At 45.2% G+C, this 17808-nt stretch overlaps 1 protein-coding gene across 1 annotated transcript in view; it reads left to right on the plus strand.

The window, feature by feature from the left end:
* The window catches only part of fras1 (Fraser extracellular matrix complex subunit 1), a 198159-nt gene that overhangs the window by 179282 nt on the left and 1069 nt on the right, over positions 1–17808 (plus strand). Inside the window, exons 49-73 of the mRNA XM_070904152.1 lie at positions 1138–1278; positions 1820–2047; positions 3814–3927; positions 5011–5161; positions 6798–6957; positions 7103–7271; positions 7737–7983; positions 8535–8879; positions 9757–9917; positions 10209–10356; positions 10480–10685; positions 10801–10957; positions 11751–11951; positions 12042–12229; positions 12754–13029; positions 13217–13449; positions 13557–13717; positions 13895–14109; positions 14470–14620; positions 14732–14839; positions 14994–15153; positions 15488–15604; positions 15717–15883; positions 16105–16310; positions 17626–17772. Of these exons, the coding sequence (XP_070760253.1) occupies positions 1138–1278; positions 1820–2047; positions 3814–3927; positions 5011–5161; positions 6798–6957; positions 7103–7271; positions 7737–7983; positions 8535–8879; positions 9757–9917; positions 10209–10356; positions 10480–10685; positions 10801–10957; positions 11751–11951; positions 12042–12229; positions 12754–13029; positions 13217–13449; positions 13557–13717; positions 13895–14109; positions 14470–14620; positions 14732–14839; positions 14994–15153; positions 15488–15604; positions 15717–15883; positions 16105–16310; positions 17626–17772 (4557 nt within the window). The remainder of the gene's footprint in view (positions 1–1137; positions 1279–1819; positions 2048–3813; positions 3928–5010; positions 5162–6797; positions 6958–7102; positions 7272–7736; positions 7984–8534; positions 8880–9756; positions 9918–10208; positions 10357–10479; positions 10686–10800; positions 10958–11750; positions 11952–12041; positions 12230–12753; positions 13030–13216; positions 13450–13556; positions 13718–13894; positions 14110–14469; positions 14621–14731; positions 14840–14993; positions 15154–15487; positions 15605–15716; positions 15884–16104; positions 16311–17625; positions 17773–17808) is intronic.

A 17808-nucleotide genomic window follows, 5' to 3' on the forward strand; every position in this document is an offset into this window, starting at 1 on the left:
CGCCTCATGCATAAATCTGCCTTGCTAATCTGGACTAATGAGGACCGCAAGGACTTGAGTAAACATGTGAAAAAGGTCATTTGGCCTTCACGCCTGGCTGGCTGCAGTGTGTGGAGGCTTTTGTGGCCACTGCAGTGGTTGGGGTCTGTGAAGTGGTTTGGTGTTTTTACTTTTGTTAACCCCCCCCCCCCCCCCCCCCTCTCTCCAGTCTGAGGGTGTGTTTTGCATTGAAATTAAGTTTTGTTTTTGCTTTTTAAAGTGCTACTAAAGCAGAATATTTTACGAAGTGTGTGGTGAGATGGGATTGCTCAAGGGCACAGCAGCACACAGTTACTGCAGTTTGTGCTATTTGGGGAATGTTTGGGTTTTAAAGTTTCCATTACAGGTGTGTTTCCACCTGGGCACACAGAACATATACAGGTTTCATATATAATATATAAATATATATCGTTGCTCTCAATACATTGAAAATAACATTACACATATCACCGCTGTCCTGTGAAAACCACGTGTCTCCTATATGTTTTCATGAGCTAAGAACAGAAACAGACCTGTTTTCAGCTTTGTGACGGTGCATCTTTTCAGATAATCTGACTTTGGGTGTCTTGTCAGCTTAAGCCTTTATTTTTTTTCCCGGCAGCAGTCTCTAAGGAGTGAAGTCTGTCTTAAAATGATACACAAGGCAAGGCAGCATTATTTATAGAGCACATTTCATTTCATTACAAAGAAACTCAATGTGCTTTACATTTCATTGCATAACATGAAACAACGCAGTAAAAATGATAAGAAACAACATATATTTATACACACATGCCCATATGTATATTAAAAGAGTCATTGTAGTCATTCTTCCTGTAATGAAAATGCATTCTGCTGAATATGAGGCTTCAGCAGTGTGAATGCAAATCAAGCGTTTATCCAAAGGTGCCAAAGTTACTCTATTTGAGTATAATATATTCACTCTTTAGGGACGGTACATTTGGGCTTGTCAGTATTGTTTTAAGACTAAGAGAGATGGAAAAAAAAACAGAAAATGAAATGATCCCAAAAATACTTTAAGTAAATAAAGTGATAAAGAGTTGCACGTCTGCATTGTTTCAGAATGGATTCATATTGTCACGTGCATGTTATCTCCAGGTTGCCCAGACGTTCTACATCACCATCAAGCCAGTGGACGACTCCCTGCCCCTGCTCCAGGTTCCTGGAATGAGGGTCCAGGAAGGAGTGAGGAAGACCATCACTGAATTTGAGCTGAAAGCCACTGATGCAGACACAGAGGTAGGACACTGGCTTCACAAATCCCTGAAAATCTTCTGCCATGTCATTATTTATTTATTTATTTCACCAGTTTAGAAAAGAGCAGGACCTCCAAATGATAGTTGGTGATCAGCAGCTAAGCCGGCCAAACTAAGCCGCGTAAGCCGGCCTCCGTTGTTAGAAAGCCGGCTGTTCTCCACAGCTTTATTTTCAACGTTACAAAGACTATTTCCTGTTGCTTTAAGGAACAATCTATCCTCAGATACTCTCACACTGTTAATCCCATCAGTCCACCATCTTCAGTGCACTCCAGGAGTTATTTTGTGATTATTGCAATTTCCACTTTTTCATCTACTTTCTCTGAACAAACGTGCCTGCATCTGCTGCAATTACAGGTTTCCTTCATTTCACAGCGTGTCTTTTAAAAGCTGCTAAAGAGCTTAATTATATGTGTTGTGATGAGAAAGCAAAGAGAAAAAATCTGCTCTTCTAGACTCAATTTCAATTTCTCCTCTTCACCCCTCGTCCGTTCCTCTCCCTCCATTTTCTCAACGATGTCCAGGCGGAGTCCATTGTCTTCGCGGTCGTCCAGGCTCCCCGTCACGGCACCATCGAGCGCACGAGCAACGGCCAACACTACCGGCAGACCGGCAGCTTCACCATGGACGACGTCTACCAGAACCGCATCAGCTACAACCACGACGGCTCCAACTCGCTCAAGGACCGCTTCACCTTCACTGTGGCCGACGGCACCAACCTGCTCTTCATGGTGGAGGAGGGTGGCAAGGAGGTAACATGTGTGTGTGTGTGTGTGTGTGTGTGCGCATTGACATTTTACCACAGCATGAAGGCTAAATTTGCAGTCAGATTGTGTGTGTGTGTGTGTGTGTGTGAGGCAGCTTCCTGACATCTTTACTACAGCTAGATGATTGAATTAGCAGAGTTAGGGCACGGGTGGGTGCGTCTATGTGTGTGTGTGTGTGATGGTAGGTGTTTGTGTGTGTGTGTGTGTGTGTGTGTTGGGGGGGTGGAGTCACTGTTCTGACCTTTTTTTATGACAGAAGGCGTGACTCAGCAGTTTGTGTGTGGTCTCTTGTATTTCTGTCTTTGTGAGGACCTAGTTTTACATTTTGAACAGGTGGGACATTCTTGGAAAGTGAGGATATTTTTTATGAAAAGTGAGAGCGGTTTTGAAAGTGAGGCCATTGTTGGAAAGCATGGACACATTTTGAAAAGTGACGACATTCTCGGAAAGTGAGGATTTTTGTTTTAAGGTGAGGAAAATAAGGGAAGCGAGGCCATTGTGAAAAGTGAGGACATGTTTGGAAGGTGAAGCGGAGTCGTACTCACAGATTATTTTATCAACCCTGTAGGGTTTAAACTCAAAGAAAATCAAAGGATACAGAAAAGTCTGGTGTAGCAGAGTGTTTGTAATTTCCTCCTTCCTGCCTGATAATCATCTTGCCGTCCCTCCAGTGGTTTGCTTTCTGGGCTAGACCAGAAACCACTGGTCTAGAATGCATTAAAAGAGGGACCTCACAAGGATAGAAGTACGAGCATATGTGTATAGAAGTACAACATCGTGTGTGTGTGTGTGTGTCGGGGAGGGGGGTTGTTAATGCCAGCTTTATGGTGGTAGTTATGAGCAAGCCTCAGGGTGAATTGACTCCTCCGCTTGTCAATTTATCCGTCCCTCTCAGCCGCCCTGCACCACCTGTCACTACAAATAGTCCATATGATTAAACTAAATGACAGCAGGCAGGTATTGATATCCCCAATCACACACACACACACACACACACACACACACCTCTCAGGCTTGTGTGTATTATCTTTCGATCGCCCGGGTTCATTTGGCTCAATGGTCACCCGTCTTCTGCGACTGAAGGCGGTTTGTGGCCTTAACGCTGCCGCTGTTTGAGGAGAATTTGTTCCCACTGGAGCTGCCGTGTTATTAAATGATGCATGAGCTCCTATGACACTCCGGATGAAGGCATCCTTCAAATGGCACGTGTCAAAGTTGGCCTTAACGGCGTCTGTGTGATGACAGGCTGCTCTTTCAGTATTCCCTCTTGCACCTCGGACACAATGCAGTAACTAGTGGTTTTGGAGAAGTTTATCTGATTTTAGCCTCTCATCACAGTTTGAAATCAATAAAACAATAACCTGCCATGCTTGTTTTCTGCCACTATGACATTCAACTTATATCCAGTTCATGAGAACCGTTCCATTTCCTTCCTTCGTCGTTCTAAGCACAACATTGTCTTACTTTTGTCGTTTGGGAAGTGAAAACGGTTCACAGTGAAGTCTGTTCACTGTCCTGAGTATCCAGCATCTGTTTCTGCAACCAGATGTTGCTGCTGTTGGTTTAAATGTAATATTTGGAGCGCCACAGGTGACAGTTTATCCACTTATATTGTGCTGGGATTCAGGCAGTAATCTGAGGGACAGATATCTCAAGATAAAACCAAGGAGAATGTGTGACCTTTTTTTTTTGAGACTGTCCGCCATCTTCAGAAATGTTTATTTTTGATGTCAACTGTCTTGGTGTTCCAGATAGTGACGGCTGCTCCACAGAAGTTCAAGATCGATATTCTGCCAGTCGACGACGGCACGCCGCGTATCGTCACCAACCTGGGGCTGCAGTGGCTGGAGTACATGGAGAGCAAGGTGCAGGATCGCCTCCTCGTGAGCGTCTCAAACACACTCTATAGTCTCTGTTTCGTCAGCTGTGAAGGAAGTAATGGATCTTTTTCTAATTCATTACACTTTCAAATTGCCTTAGTTAAGTTGCATTGCAAATTACAGTATTTCCTTGCTGCTCATTGGTGGCTTCACTGTGCACGTTACAGACAGAAAGGTCTGAATGAGCAGGAGGCTGTGTTGTTGCAGAGTGTTCTGCAGCTTCAGCAAACTCCTCAAGTAAATACACATTTTAAGAATGACTTGATTGTCCAAACACAGCGTCTTCTCTGACCGACTGCATCACAGGAACGTCTTTGTGACTGACAGAAGTGCAAAGAGAAGCTCTGTCACTGTTTGCTCACAATGTGTAATTTACTTGCTCCCCCTGCAGGTTTAAACAGCTCAGCACAACGCGGCCACCAGTTTCAATGGCAGACATTGTAAAAATGTCACTTTGTTCATTCAACCTGAGTCTGCGCTGTGTTTGCACTGCAGCTAATGAAGTCTTGGTTGTTTTATCACCGAGGAAAATGAGCGCACAATGTTAAACTGCATCTGCTTCTAACAGCTGGAAAGGAAGCAAAACTTGACTTTAACAAACGATCCTTCAGTAAAAAGGTATTTTCCAGTAAAACAGGCCTGCTCAGCTGCAGCTTGTATATCTTTTTTATAAGACATTGCAGTGTGCGTTGGTCCTTCGTCTTCATGTTCTTCGCCTTGGCAGGTTTGGATCCCTATAAATTATACATTTTAGGAATAAATGTCAACATAAGCATAGTATTTATCTATTTTTAGTTTTGGAAAATGACCCAAGAGACCCAAAAATGTCAAAGATCAATCTACTAACAACAACACATTTTTCAGGATCCTAATCTGTGTTATGAGCTTATGAAACCACTACTTGTGGAATAACATAGCCTTCTGCTTCATTTATCCAGAGACTGAGTCATCATCAGCAGTAGATCATGAGGGTGGAAAGGCCTCGCTAACTCATTTGCCTTCAGACTGGAGATAATGTCCGTGGCTACGTTGCAGGTAGATTCATCGTTTCTGTTTACTGTCCCTCAGGCCACCAACCTGATCACCAAGAAGGAGCTGCTGACCATGGATCCAGACACAGACGACGGACAGCTGGTTTACGAAATCACCACAGAGCCGAAGCACGGCTTCGTGGAGAGCAAGCTGAAGCCCGGCAACCCCGTCACCAGCTTCACACAAGGTACACAGGTTCCATGTCTTGGTCTTCTTCTGGCACTAATGTTTAATTTTCACAGCAGATACATTTTTTGACAAAAAAGCTGTGTACAACTACATTTATTTTTATTATTTGTTAGTAAACAGTTATTAGTGATATCAAAGTTTCTGTTTGTGGCATTACAACTGTTTTAATATATAATAATATATGTTTATACTGACTTCGTGCTCCTTTTCACCGTCACTCTAATGTTTTCTCTTTGGCTTCCAACACTTTTTGGCTTGTGAGTCCAAGTTCTGTTTTCTTTCTTCTTCTAAGATTATTGAATTTGAAGGATTTTTTCCTGCAGATGGAAAAAGTATCTAGTATTTCAAAGGAGAAATTTTCGGACCCTTTATCCAGGTAGCTGTTGCATCTCTGCCCTCTGCTGTTCGTTCTCTGTCTGGAGCTCGTTCATGGTATTATGGGTAAATGGGTAAATAGCTAAACAGTCACTTAACACAGTGAAGTTTTGAATTAGGACTCCACTACGAGGACAAACAGCCCACCTTCCTACCTGTTCAGTCTCTGTCTTTTCTTCGCTGGAAAGCTTCCTTCAAAGGCAGCTCAGCAGCCGTGGGAGTGTTTTTCCTCTTGCCCAAGCTTTCTCAGCCAATTTGCAGTTTGAATCAGCAGCGTTCTCATCGTGAGCCTGCTTATCTTCACCTCTAGGCTGCAGCCAGGGATCAATGTCAGAGCGCTTTTGTGAAATGTTGATCCTTTAGGCTGGAGAGCAACTCGAAACACTCACTTTGATGTGTCGCATTGTCGATGTGGCGCATGTAAACATCATTTTCTTAATGATAACAAATATCCAATAACTGAAATAAACCCTAACCCTCAGAGAGAGAAAACATATGAATGTAATTGGAAGGATTTACTTGAGCAAACTGTCTGTCTCCATCATCCCAACTGTCAACATTTACTCTCATTTTCTGCCATATGCTTGCGCTCAACAGCGTTCAGGTTCCTGTTCTGGTTATTAATGCAGACATGTTTTTTATCCTCTGTGGTACCATTTAGTTCTGTTTTCTGTTCATCTCTGCGAGTGTTTTTTCTGAGCTTCCTGAAGGTCATTTGAACATCTTTCTAGCTCAGGGACTCTCATCCTTTTTGTGGCTTTCAGCCCCCCAATTACAAAGTATTTCCTTCCTCCAACCTCCTCTGGAAGGTATGAATGAGCAGACATGATGACTTTCATCTTCATTTTCAAGTTTTTTTTATTTCTCTCAAGTAATGGAAAAAGACCAGAGGCTGCAAATTATGGAATCAGTATTTCACAGAAAATGTGTCATTCTTCACAAAGATTGTTATTATGAAGATTCGGTCCCTGTGGGGACAGTGTGTTTTGGGTTGTCTCCGTCCTCTCAGTAAGATACATGCTGTATGAAGATCTGGCTCTGGATCTGCTAACTACCTGCTGCAATGTCACGATGGCATATTTAAATATTATTTTGATGTCAGATATATATCTTTTTACATTCTGCAATGAACTAATGACCAGCAGGTCTTTCCATGTTCTTCCACACGACCTGAAGAGAGTGTAAAAGATGAGAAGACACAATAACGGAATTAGTGAAATAAAGGAATTCAATCATCAGTATCAATCTGACCTTTCTAGCTGACATCAACCTGGGTCTGATCCGCTACGTGCTGCATCAGGAGAACGTGCAGGAAACCATGGACAACTTCAGGTTCCTGGTCAAAGACAGCAAACCGAATGTGGTCAGCGACAACGTCTTCCACATCCAGTGGTCTCTCATCAGCTTTGAGCACAAAAGGTCTGTGATGTGTGTGAAGCATTTCCACAAAACAACATCCGTTCGTTCACTAAACCCGGAAAAAGTTTACCTTTATGAAATACTAACATTATCTTCCAGCATCCGTCAGTAAAATCACCTCTCACTTCCTCTGATGGTTCCTCAGCTACAATGTGAGCGAGAAGGCCGGCACGGTGGCGGTGACGGTGAAGCGAACAGGTAACCTCAACCAGTACGCCATTGTGCTCTGCCGCACCGAGCAGGGCAGCGCCACCTCCACCAGCAGCGTCGGGTCCCGTCCAGGCCAGCAGGACTACGTGGAATATGCTGGACAGGTAAACAGAACGTCCCAGCTTCAGCCTTCTTCTACCTCTGGCTTTGACCTGCTTCTAGACGTCCTCTCACATTCCTGCTCTGTGCAACTGTAAAAAACATTTATTTTAAGCTTTTTTTTTTTCATCTAGCAGGGGTATTTAATTCAATAATTAACGGCAAAATAATTATTTAATTATCAAAGACTTGGCAATTTTTTTAAGACTATTTTCAAGACTTTCAAGTTGATCCTTTGAGGATTCTGTCCGTCCAATCATTTGTCTCGAGAACAAACTTTCCAAGAATAATAAGCACACTTTTTAAAGTTTGTTTTTGAAGCTTTACCCTAAATTAAGACACCAGGGCTTCAGTCTCTTGGCCTTTCTAACTAGATTATACTGTTTTTTATTTGTTCCATCCTGTTTTGAGATGCACTGATCTTGTAAAGAAGTGCCTCGTCATCTGACACCACTGCTGTTACTTCACAGGTACAGTTTGATGAGCGCGAGGACACCAAGGTGTGCACCATAGTGATCAATGACGACAAAGTGTTTGAGGGAACTGAGAGCTTCCACGTGGAGCTGAGCATGCCTGTGTATGCGCTGCTGGGCGGAAACACGCGCGCCGCCGTCAACATCAACGACACCGAGGACGAACCGACTCTGCAGTTTGATAAGAAGACCTACCACGTCAACGAGAGCTCTGGCTTCATCCACGCACCCATCGAGAGAAAAGGTAAAGGACAGCAACAGCTTTTTACATACGTGACATATCTGTGTATATATGTTGTACCTACTTGTTGCACCCGTATTAACGTTTGAATATTTGAGGCATTTGAAGATAAACTTGCTTCACATTTTGTGCATAATTTTGTACTAATTTACCTGAAAGTCAGTCCCACATATTTGGTATCTTTGTGATCCTGACTAGATTTTGTTTTTTTTAAATCACCTCCGTCTTTACAAGCTGAAAGGTTAAAGAAAGCAACATTAAGAATGTACAGCCAGCATGTTAAAGATGAGGCATGTAGCACAAGATTTACCAACCAAACCTTAGTGAAGCAGGCAAGCAAACGTGGAACCCAACCCCCAAACAAAGCAAAGATACACCAGACTACCTTCATGTTTCAGCGTAAACATGGAAAAGCAGGTCTGGTGCAATTCTCTGTGCTGTGCATCATTAAAAGTTGCAGCAATGCAAAGCTGTATTTGTCAGGTGCAGGGGGCGTCAGGTAGCCAACATATGAGCAGCAGTGACCCCCACCCCCTTGCCTCATCTCCACTCAGGTGACACCTCCAGCACCGTGTCTGCTCTCTGCTACACCGTGGGCAAGTCAGCTCAGGGCAGCAGCCTCCACGCTCTGGAGTCCGGCTCCGACTACAAGAGCCGCGGCATGACCAACGACAACCGCGTCATCTTCGGCCCCGGCATCAGCATGTCCACCTGCGACGTGAAGCTCATCGACGACAGCGAGTACGAGCTGTCTGAGGAGTTCGAGCTGGTGCTGTCAGACGCCTCGGATAACGCCCGCATGGGGGACGTGACGTCGGCCAAGGTCGTCATCGATGGGCCCAACGATGCATCCACTGTTTCTCTCGGGAACGCCACCTTTACCTTCAGCGAAGACGCCGGTATATAAGAGCTGTTGTCTCGCATCCACCTGCACACAGATTTTCTTTTCCTTCTGCACTTTCATAGAATGACTTTCATCGTTTTTCTCTGTCACCAAAAGAATAATTTCTTTGAAAAGAATGACGGCACGCTCTCTTTTCAGATGTCACAGCGTAGCTTTGCTATTTAAGAGAAATGTGTGAATTTAATGGTGACCAAGGGAAATTAGGAAGGTGCCTAATGGAGTAACAAATTGTCTTTGGAAAGGGAAGTTTCATATCGGCTTCATTTCAAGAGTGTCTGTGGACCCCCTAAGACTCTACACATAAAACAGAATGTAAACATCCTTCCTGAACCTTTACATTAGATGTCTATCAGTTTTCTCAGTGGGTCGCATTTTAGTCTTTTTCATTTATTCTGGAACAGAGAACACAGGATTGACAGGCTGCTGCTTTGAAGTTACATTTAATTCTTTGGAATCACTTGTAGCAGCATTTTAACTTGAAAGCTAATGTCATACATTACTCTGTAGAAAGATTTATGTTAATAGAGTCCTGTTACAAATACACCCCCCCCCCCCACCCTGCTCTCTCTGCCGAGCCTCCTCTGCTTTCTTTCTTTCTGTCTCTCTCTCTTTTCTTTTTGTGGTATTCTGACGAAGCTTTAATCATGCAGCGTTCAACAGTCACCATAATTAGTCGCAGCGAAATTAGCTGCAAAATTCAGTTTCTCTGTTCATTTATTCTGCTGCTGTCGGTTCATGACTTAAATTACTTTAAATTGCAGACCAAAGCAGACTTTGTAAAGCAGGGCTAATTTAGGGTTTGAAGACACAGAAATTCTGATTCTTTCCTATATGTTTTAAACCTGCATTTCATTTTTATCTCCACTATTCAGGCACAATTGAAATACCAGTGCTGCGCCATGGCAGTGACCTGTCCTCTGTGACCTCGGTGTGGTGTGCCACTCGACCTTCAGACCCCCCCTCAGCCAGCCCTGGGGTCGACTACATCCCCAGCTCCAAGAAGGTGGAGTTCAAACCTGGAAAAACTGAGGAGGTAAAGCTGGAGACGTCTCACCTACAGCAAAAAACACATCTAGTGTCGTTGAAGGCGTCTTTACACAGATATCACAAAGTATCAATGGCAGCTGGACTGGAAGGAAAATAAAGAAGCCTCTCGAGTCCATCAGAGGCAATATGAGAAGCACATCAGGGTGTTTTTAGGCTCATAAGCTACTTCCCCATTGAACTAAAGACAAGGTGTCCCTCCTCCATACCTTTAAGACAGCAGACCTGGGCTAGGGCACCTTTAGAAACATTGCTAAAGCTCTGGCCTCCTTTTTTACAGACCTGCAGTTTGACCATCATGGACGACATCCAGAACCCGTCCATCGAAGGATCTGAGTCTTTCGTGGTGTTCCTCAGCTCTCCTCAGGGCGCTGTCCTCCAGGAGCCCTACGAAGCCAACGTCGTCATCACTGACACCTTCCAGGACAGTATGTACACACGAGAAAGCCGCAGACACGACCCTCTCGCAGACCTCATGAATGATTGATTTCTCAATTACACCGACCAGAATTCAGAATCAGCTTTCTCACAGCCGTCATCTCCTCTCTCAGTTCCCAGCATGCAGTTTGAGAAGAGCGCCTACACTGTGAAGGAGAAAGACAGCGTCCTCCACATCCCCATCATCCGTACAGGTGACCTGTCCTTCAAGTCCTCAGTGCGGTGCTTCACTCGGACCATGTCCGCCATGGTGATGGACGACTTCGAGGAGAGGAGGAACGCTGACGAGTCACGCATCACGTTCCTCAAAGGAGAAAAGGTAGAATTTAGTCCAAAATGATTCAAGTAGATTCAGTCTGTTTGTCTGTTTGTATCTTTGTGTCAGTTACCTGCACATGAAAATGTTTTGTTTTGTTTGTTTGTTCGTTTCTCAGGTAAAAAACTGCACAGTTCACATCAACGACGACTCTGTTTTTGAGCCCGAAGAGGAGTTCCAGGTGCATCTTGGGACACCGCTGGGAGATCACTGGAGTGGTGCCATGGTGGGCGCCAGCGACATTGTCACCATCACCATCACCAATGATGAAGATGGTAAGCAGACGCCTCATAGGTGACAATACAGCACATAGTTTACTGTGTAGATTTGTCTTCTTTCTCCAGCTCATGAAAGTCACAGATTAATGTTTTATTAAGACTTAGAATTTTGTTTTGTTTTTATTAGAACCTTTCACAGATTGCTCACATATTAGATCTCTTCTGATCAATACATCTTTTTGCAGATGTATCAGGCAGATATTGGTCTTTTTTAAATGTCAGATATCATGTTGTTGACTGTAAGCAGAGATGCAGGTTCATTCCTTATTTAAAAGGTTTTCTGTAATTGAACTGTTCAGTCATGTTTTTTTGTTTAGTTTTTCATTTTAAGATGATAAACAGTATTTGTTAAATCCCTGTACACGTTCACATTTATTTGTATGTATTGTTTAGTAACAAACACCTCCACGTTAACCCTTGATGATGACACATATTAAACTCTGTACGTCTCTTAGGGTTTCCTATATATCTTCTTTGCTGTAGGTACAACGAGCAAAAACGAATTCAGTCTAATCCAACAGCCAGCCTCACTGAAAGTCTACACTTATTGATAAAAATGGATAAAATATGAGAAACAGCTCTCTTCATTTCCACAGCAGCACAAACTGCAGCCTACAGGAAGGACCCGATCCACAGGACTGTTGTATTAGACTGCAGTAGTTTTATCTGGCTGTGTCTAATAAACTGGCAGTGCATCTCTTAATGTGCAAATCATTACATACAATCAATGACATCCAAGTAACCACCAGAGGGCAGCACTGTGACCTTTCGTCCCCTCCTGTTCCTCCAGCACCCACAATTGAGTTTGAGCAGGCGTCCTATCAGGTCAGAGAGCCACCTGGTCCAGATGGCATCGAGGTGCTCGACATCAAGGTGATCCGTCGGGGGGACCTGGACCGGACCTCCAAGATTCGCTGCAGCACCCGGGACGGATCGGCCCAGTCTGGAGTCGACTACAATCCCAAGAGCCGAGTGCTGAAGTTCACCCCTGGTCAGTGCTGAAAATGAGATTATTTTTTGTGTGGACGTTGGAGGAGCAGCCTTACTGAGATTAACCATCTCCCATTGCTTCACTCTGTAGGGATAGACCACATCCTGTTCAAAGTGGAGATTCTGTCCAACGAGGACAGGGAGTGGCACGAGTCCTTCTCGTTGGTCCTTGGCCCTGACGACCCTGTGGAGGCGGTGCTCGGGGAGATCACTATGGCAACAGTGACTATTCTGGACCAGGAGGCTTCAGGCAGCCTCATCCTTCCCGCGACGCCTATTGTAAGAAATGTTAAACATGGCATAACTAACTCTTCCGGTGTGTCTACAACTTAAAGATGTAAAGCAGAAGGACGAACCAGTACAGGACGTGTTTTAAGCAGCTTTTTAACGACTTGTTTTCTTGGGAACATAAGCTTTTGTCTGTTCCAGCAGCGCTCAGAGCGTAACATGTTTCTTAGCACTTAGAGAGCCTGAAAGTAGACACCAGAAACAGCTCCACTCCCGACAAAAGCACTCCTCTGCTCTAATACATATTCAGCAGCTGGAAACATGGACAGCATTTTCCTTCAGGCGCTTGTTTACAGCCTTTTTACATTTCTTATGCATTTAGCCAGAACCACTTACAATGTGTACATCAGTTCGGCTTCGTTCATATGACATTAAAATATAATATGGTGAGGGGTTTGACCTCTGCGCCCACCTCATCCGGACCGTGTTGAAATAAAAACAATGAAATAAAGAAGAAAAGAAAGAAAAACATCATCATTGCCCCCCCCCCCCCCCCCCCCCTCCTTCCTCCTCAGGTGGTCTCTCTCGCTGACTACGATCACGTCCAGGAGGTGACCAAAGAAGGCAGTAAGAAGACTCCTTCTCCTGGTTACCCTCTGGTGTGCGTCACCCCCTGTGACCCTCACTACCCCAAGTACTCTGTGATGAAGGAGCGCTGTGAGGAGGCGGGCATCAACCAGACCCAAGTTCACTTCTCCTGGGAAGTAGCGGCGCCCACCGACACCAGCGGCGCCCGGTCCCCCTTCGAGACAGTCACAGACACCACCCCATACACCAGCGTCAACCATATGGTGAGTTGGGATTTCTAAAAAGGAATAGATGGATAAAAATGATGGACTTTCAACCAGAGAAGAAGTGAAACGCTGCTCTTCAGCCTTTTCGGAATAGTGAATGTCGGTAGAAGCCCTGAATGTTTCCTCTTCCGGCCTTTCTTTCGATCTCTCGTGTCCCCTCTGCCTCCTCTGCTGTCTCTCTCAGGTCCTGGACAGTATTTATTTCAGCCGTCGCTTCCACGTTCGCTGCGTCGCTCAGGCCCGGGATAAGGCGGGTCACCTGGGAACACCGCTGAGGAGCAACATCGCCACCATCGGCACAGAGGGCTCCATCTGCCACACGCCTGTCACCACGGGAACCGCCAGAGGCTTCCAGGCTCAGTCCTTCATCGCCACGCTCAAATATCTGGACGTGAAGCACAAGGAGCACCCCAACCGGTGAGGAGGGAAGAGTTCATGGTGGCTTTTTGAACTGGATAAAAAGTCTTGACCAAAACTTTGTGTGTTGTTTAATATCTTTTCTTTCTTCTGCTCTGTATGTTCAGTATCCATATCTCAGTGCAGATCCCCCATCAGGACGGCATGCTCCCCCTGGTGTCCACCATGCCGCTGCACAACCTGCACTTCCTGCTGTCAGAGTCCATCTATAGACAGCAGCACGTCTGCTCCAACCTTGTTACCCTCAAAGACCTGCAGGGTCTCTCCGGTCAGTCACACAAGCACACAGTCCCATAAACACACACATGGACCTCCTGTGAGCCCTCTCAATGTCAGAGATACGGGACATGAAACACCTGCAGGATATTAAGTTATTCAGAATTAATACAACGCAAAGGTTCGTTAGATCTGTTTCAGCTCATACAAACTCGACATTCTTCCACAGAGACAGGTTTCCTGGACGATGTATCCTACGACAGCATCTCTCTGGGGCCGGGTTACGACCGCCCCTACCAGTTCAACCCCAACGTCCGGGAGGCCAAGAGCATCCAGCTCTACAAGCACCTCAACCTCAAGAGCTGCATCTGGACCTTTGACGCCTACTACGACATGACCGAGCTCATCGACGTCTGCGGGGGCTCCGTCACCGCCGACTTCCAGGTACATAGGGCGGTCTCTCTGTGACCACCAGAGACATGAAGGAAATCTTTGTCTCACTGCAGTTTAAATGATCAATTAGAGCTTCTGAACTGTGTAGCAGGCACCTCGACTGAGCAGCTTTCCATCCTTCCATCCTTAAACCTAAAGACCTGGATCACCACCAAGATGTAATGAACTGTTTAAAGAACTCAAGATGACCCGATGTCAAGACTGAACCGTTGAATGAACTTGTTATTTAGCTCAAGCTTGTTCATTTGTATCTGTGGCCACTGATCGTGCCTGACGTATCTGAATAAGATAAAATACTCAATAAAGACTGAAAAATCATCCCAACATTAAAGCACGCTGTTGTTCTTCCAGGTCCGGGACTCGGCTCAGTCCTTCCTGACGGTGCAGGTTCCTCTCTACGTGTCCTACATCTACGTGACGGCACCGAGAGGCTGGGCCTCTCTGGAGCATCACACCGAGATGGAGTTCTCTTTCTTCTACGACACCGTGCTCTGGAGGACAGGTCAGGACTAAACTCAGCAGAGACCTGATGGAAACTGGTTTCTTCTCGTGAAATGATCAGTATCCTGTTGAGTATCCTCTGACTTCCTTGGCTGGTGTTTCATGTCTGCAGGTATCCAGACTGACAGCGTCCTCTCAGCCAGACTGCAGATCATCAGGATCTACATCAGAGAAGACGGGCGACTGGTGATTGAGTTCAAAACCCACGCCAAATTCAGAGGTCAGTGCATAACATCCACCACGATATTTCACATGTGAGGGTCCAAGAAAAGTCCACACCTGTTGTCGTATTAATACAACAAATAGACTTTGTTGTTGTTGTTGTTGTTGTTGTGGACTGTAGTCACTCCTCTGTTTAATTTTTCCTCCTCCAGGTCAGTTTGTCATGGAGCACCACACTCTGCCGGGCCACAAATCCCACTTAATGGCTCCTGATCACCTCGGAGGCATCGAGTTTGACATCCAGATGCTGTGGAGCGCTCAAACCTTTGACTCACCGTACCAGCTGTGGAGGGCCACCAGCTCCTACAGCAGGTCAGTCAGTTCATCCACAGCCAGAATCAGCAGGACTGAAGGAAGACGACCACTGAATGGTTCCATCGTACTGACATTTTACAGTTTAGCTGGATGGGAATTATGATATTCGATCAGTTGTTGACCTTTTTTCTTAATAGTGACGTTTACAAGATAGAGACAAGTTAACTACAGATGTAACAAAAAGTTTTAGGAAAACTTTTAAGATATTGGAAACTTTCAGATTTGCACCAACTATGCAGAAAACTTTACATTTTTCAAAGTGCAGTGTCATCCAGCTGAGTTGTTCCTTGTTAATAATCCTTTAGTCTTGTCTTCGTGTGTCTTTCAACAGGAAGGACTATTCTGGAGAGTACACTGTCTTCTTGATCCCCTGCACTGTCCAGCCCACTCAGCCCTGGATTGACCCCGGTGACAAACCTCTGTCCTGCACAGCTCACGCTCCAGAGAAGTACGTCCCTGCTGAAGTCCAACTTGAGTCCGAACAGTCTCAGTTTGATAATGCCGTTATTTCAAGGAGCCGGGTCACTTGAACGCTAAACTGTGTTGTTGTTCTTCGACAGGTTTCTGGTGCCGATCGCCTTCCAGCAGACCAACCGGCCGGTTCCTGTGGTTTACTCCCTCAACACGGAGTTCCAGCTGTGTAACAACGAGAAGGTGTTCATGATGGACCCGGCCGCTGCCGATGTCTCTATGGCTGAGATGGACTACAAGGGAGCGTTCTCCATGGGTATGACAGGAGGAGGGTTCCAGAGAAACAGAACTAACCTTCTTAAAACAGTCTTTTAGAAATATTTACTGAAGAGCAAAGAGCTGCTTTTTGGTTTGATTTAATTTTAGGAGATTCCCTTCTGACCTTTCTTATAATTTTCACAACACACTGTCCTGTAATTTAGGTCTTTATTTGCTGAGGTGTTGATCAAATATCCTGGACGCTGTTGTTCCCTGCAGGTCAGACTCTGTACGGCAGGGTGTTGTGGAACCCTGAGCAGAACCTGAACGCAGCCTACAAACTGCAGCTGGAGAAGGTTTACCTCTGCACCGGCAGGGACGGATACGTTCCCTTCTTTGACCCCACGGGGACGCTGTACAACGAGGGGCCGCAGTACGGCTGCATCCAGCCCAACAAGCACCTCAAGCATCGCTTCCTGCTGCTGGTACAAATATTTCTGTTTACTCTGCACTGTGGTACATGTTGAAAATACATGATATGTCCGCCAACCTGGGGGTGAACTCCACGATCATTGTTAAATATGAAATACCGACACATTGAGGATTCAGACTGTGTTACCACTTGGCCCCCCAAGAACTCTGCTGTTACTTCCTGCTGTTGTTTCACAATAAAAGACTTCAAGGGAAGGGACTGAATTGCTGGAAGCCTTTTAATGTGAAGCGGATGCAGTAGATGTTGTGTTATTAAGAGTATTACAGGAAACAGAGACGTCTTACAGAAATAGGATCAAATATACTTATAAATACTATAAAACAGGTCAATTAGAAACAAGCGCCCGTCTCTGATAGGAGCCTGCTTTTCTTTTTAGTTGAGGTAAAGGCCCACGTCCACACGGCCTACCTGAGCAGCGTGTCTGCGTCACAGAACCTCTTGCTTTTTATTGCAACACACTTCTTAACAGCACTGTTCTCAGTAAAAACAGACAGTAATCTGTTGATAATTATATTGACATCATACCAGCAACATGACAACTTTCACTGCAGTTTCAGTGTCTCTATCTGTAGAATATGTCACAGACATGAAAACAGATATTTATATGTATTTGAACGCTCCCTGTTTCTGCGGAGAGAATCCCTTCATGTGTTAACGAGGCTTTTATTGACAAACTCAACGTCCGCAGACGTGCGAGCAGTTCAGCGAGGTCGCCATCACACACAGGTGGAGGCAGGCGTCGTGGCCCAGGTGTTAGGGAAATTGTTGCTGGGAGAAAAATCAGGCTGCAGGTGGAGCAAAGATCCAAGAACCACAACATTTTCATAAAATGGACTCTGAACTCTCTCCACTATCTGGCCATGAAGGATGACGTTTGGTTAAAACTGTCTCTGATCAGACGCTGATTTGTTTTATTTCTGTTCAAAGGTCTTCACTGAATTTACCTTCTGTATGAGTCTAGCCTTCAGGTAGAAGGATAACCTTAGTCTCCCTGTAATGTTATGCCTGTACGCAGCAGGCTAACATCCCCCACACACACACACACACACACACACACACCAGCCTGACCAGTCCCACATGGCAGCTGTGGGTTATTCAAATCTCTGACATTCTTCACTGTGTAAATTCTGGTTGTTGTCGTTAACAAAGTTAAGTTAGGTGGAGTTACACCTGAATGCATTTGTCCTTCATCTACACTACACACCCTGTACACTGTATACACTACACCACATCGCATAGAGTGTCATCACACAGAGCCACTGGTTGAAACTTAAAACTTAAACTCTCTCTTCACGTTTCCTCTGCAGGATCGTAAACAGCCAGACGTATGTGACAAATTTTTCCACGATGTTCCCTTCGAGGCTAACTTAGCCTCAGACATCCCAGAGCTGCAGTCCATGACGGCCATGCCGGGCGTCGACGGCTTTACGATGAAGGTCGATGCTCTCTACAAGGTGTGTGGAACCAGCTGCACCACATCTGTGTCATGT

Source organism: Enoplosus armatus, chromosome 4 (assembly GCF_043641665.1).
Source record: "Enoplosus armatus isolate fEnoArm2 chromosome 4, fEnoArm2.hap1, whole genome shotgun sequence".
Lineage (NCBI taxonomy): Eukaryota > Metazoa > Chordata > Actinopteri > Centrarchiformes > Enoplosidae > Enoplosus > Enoplosus armatus.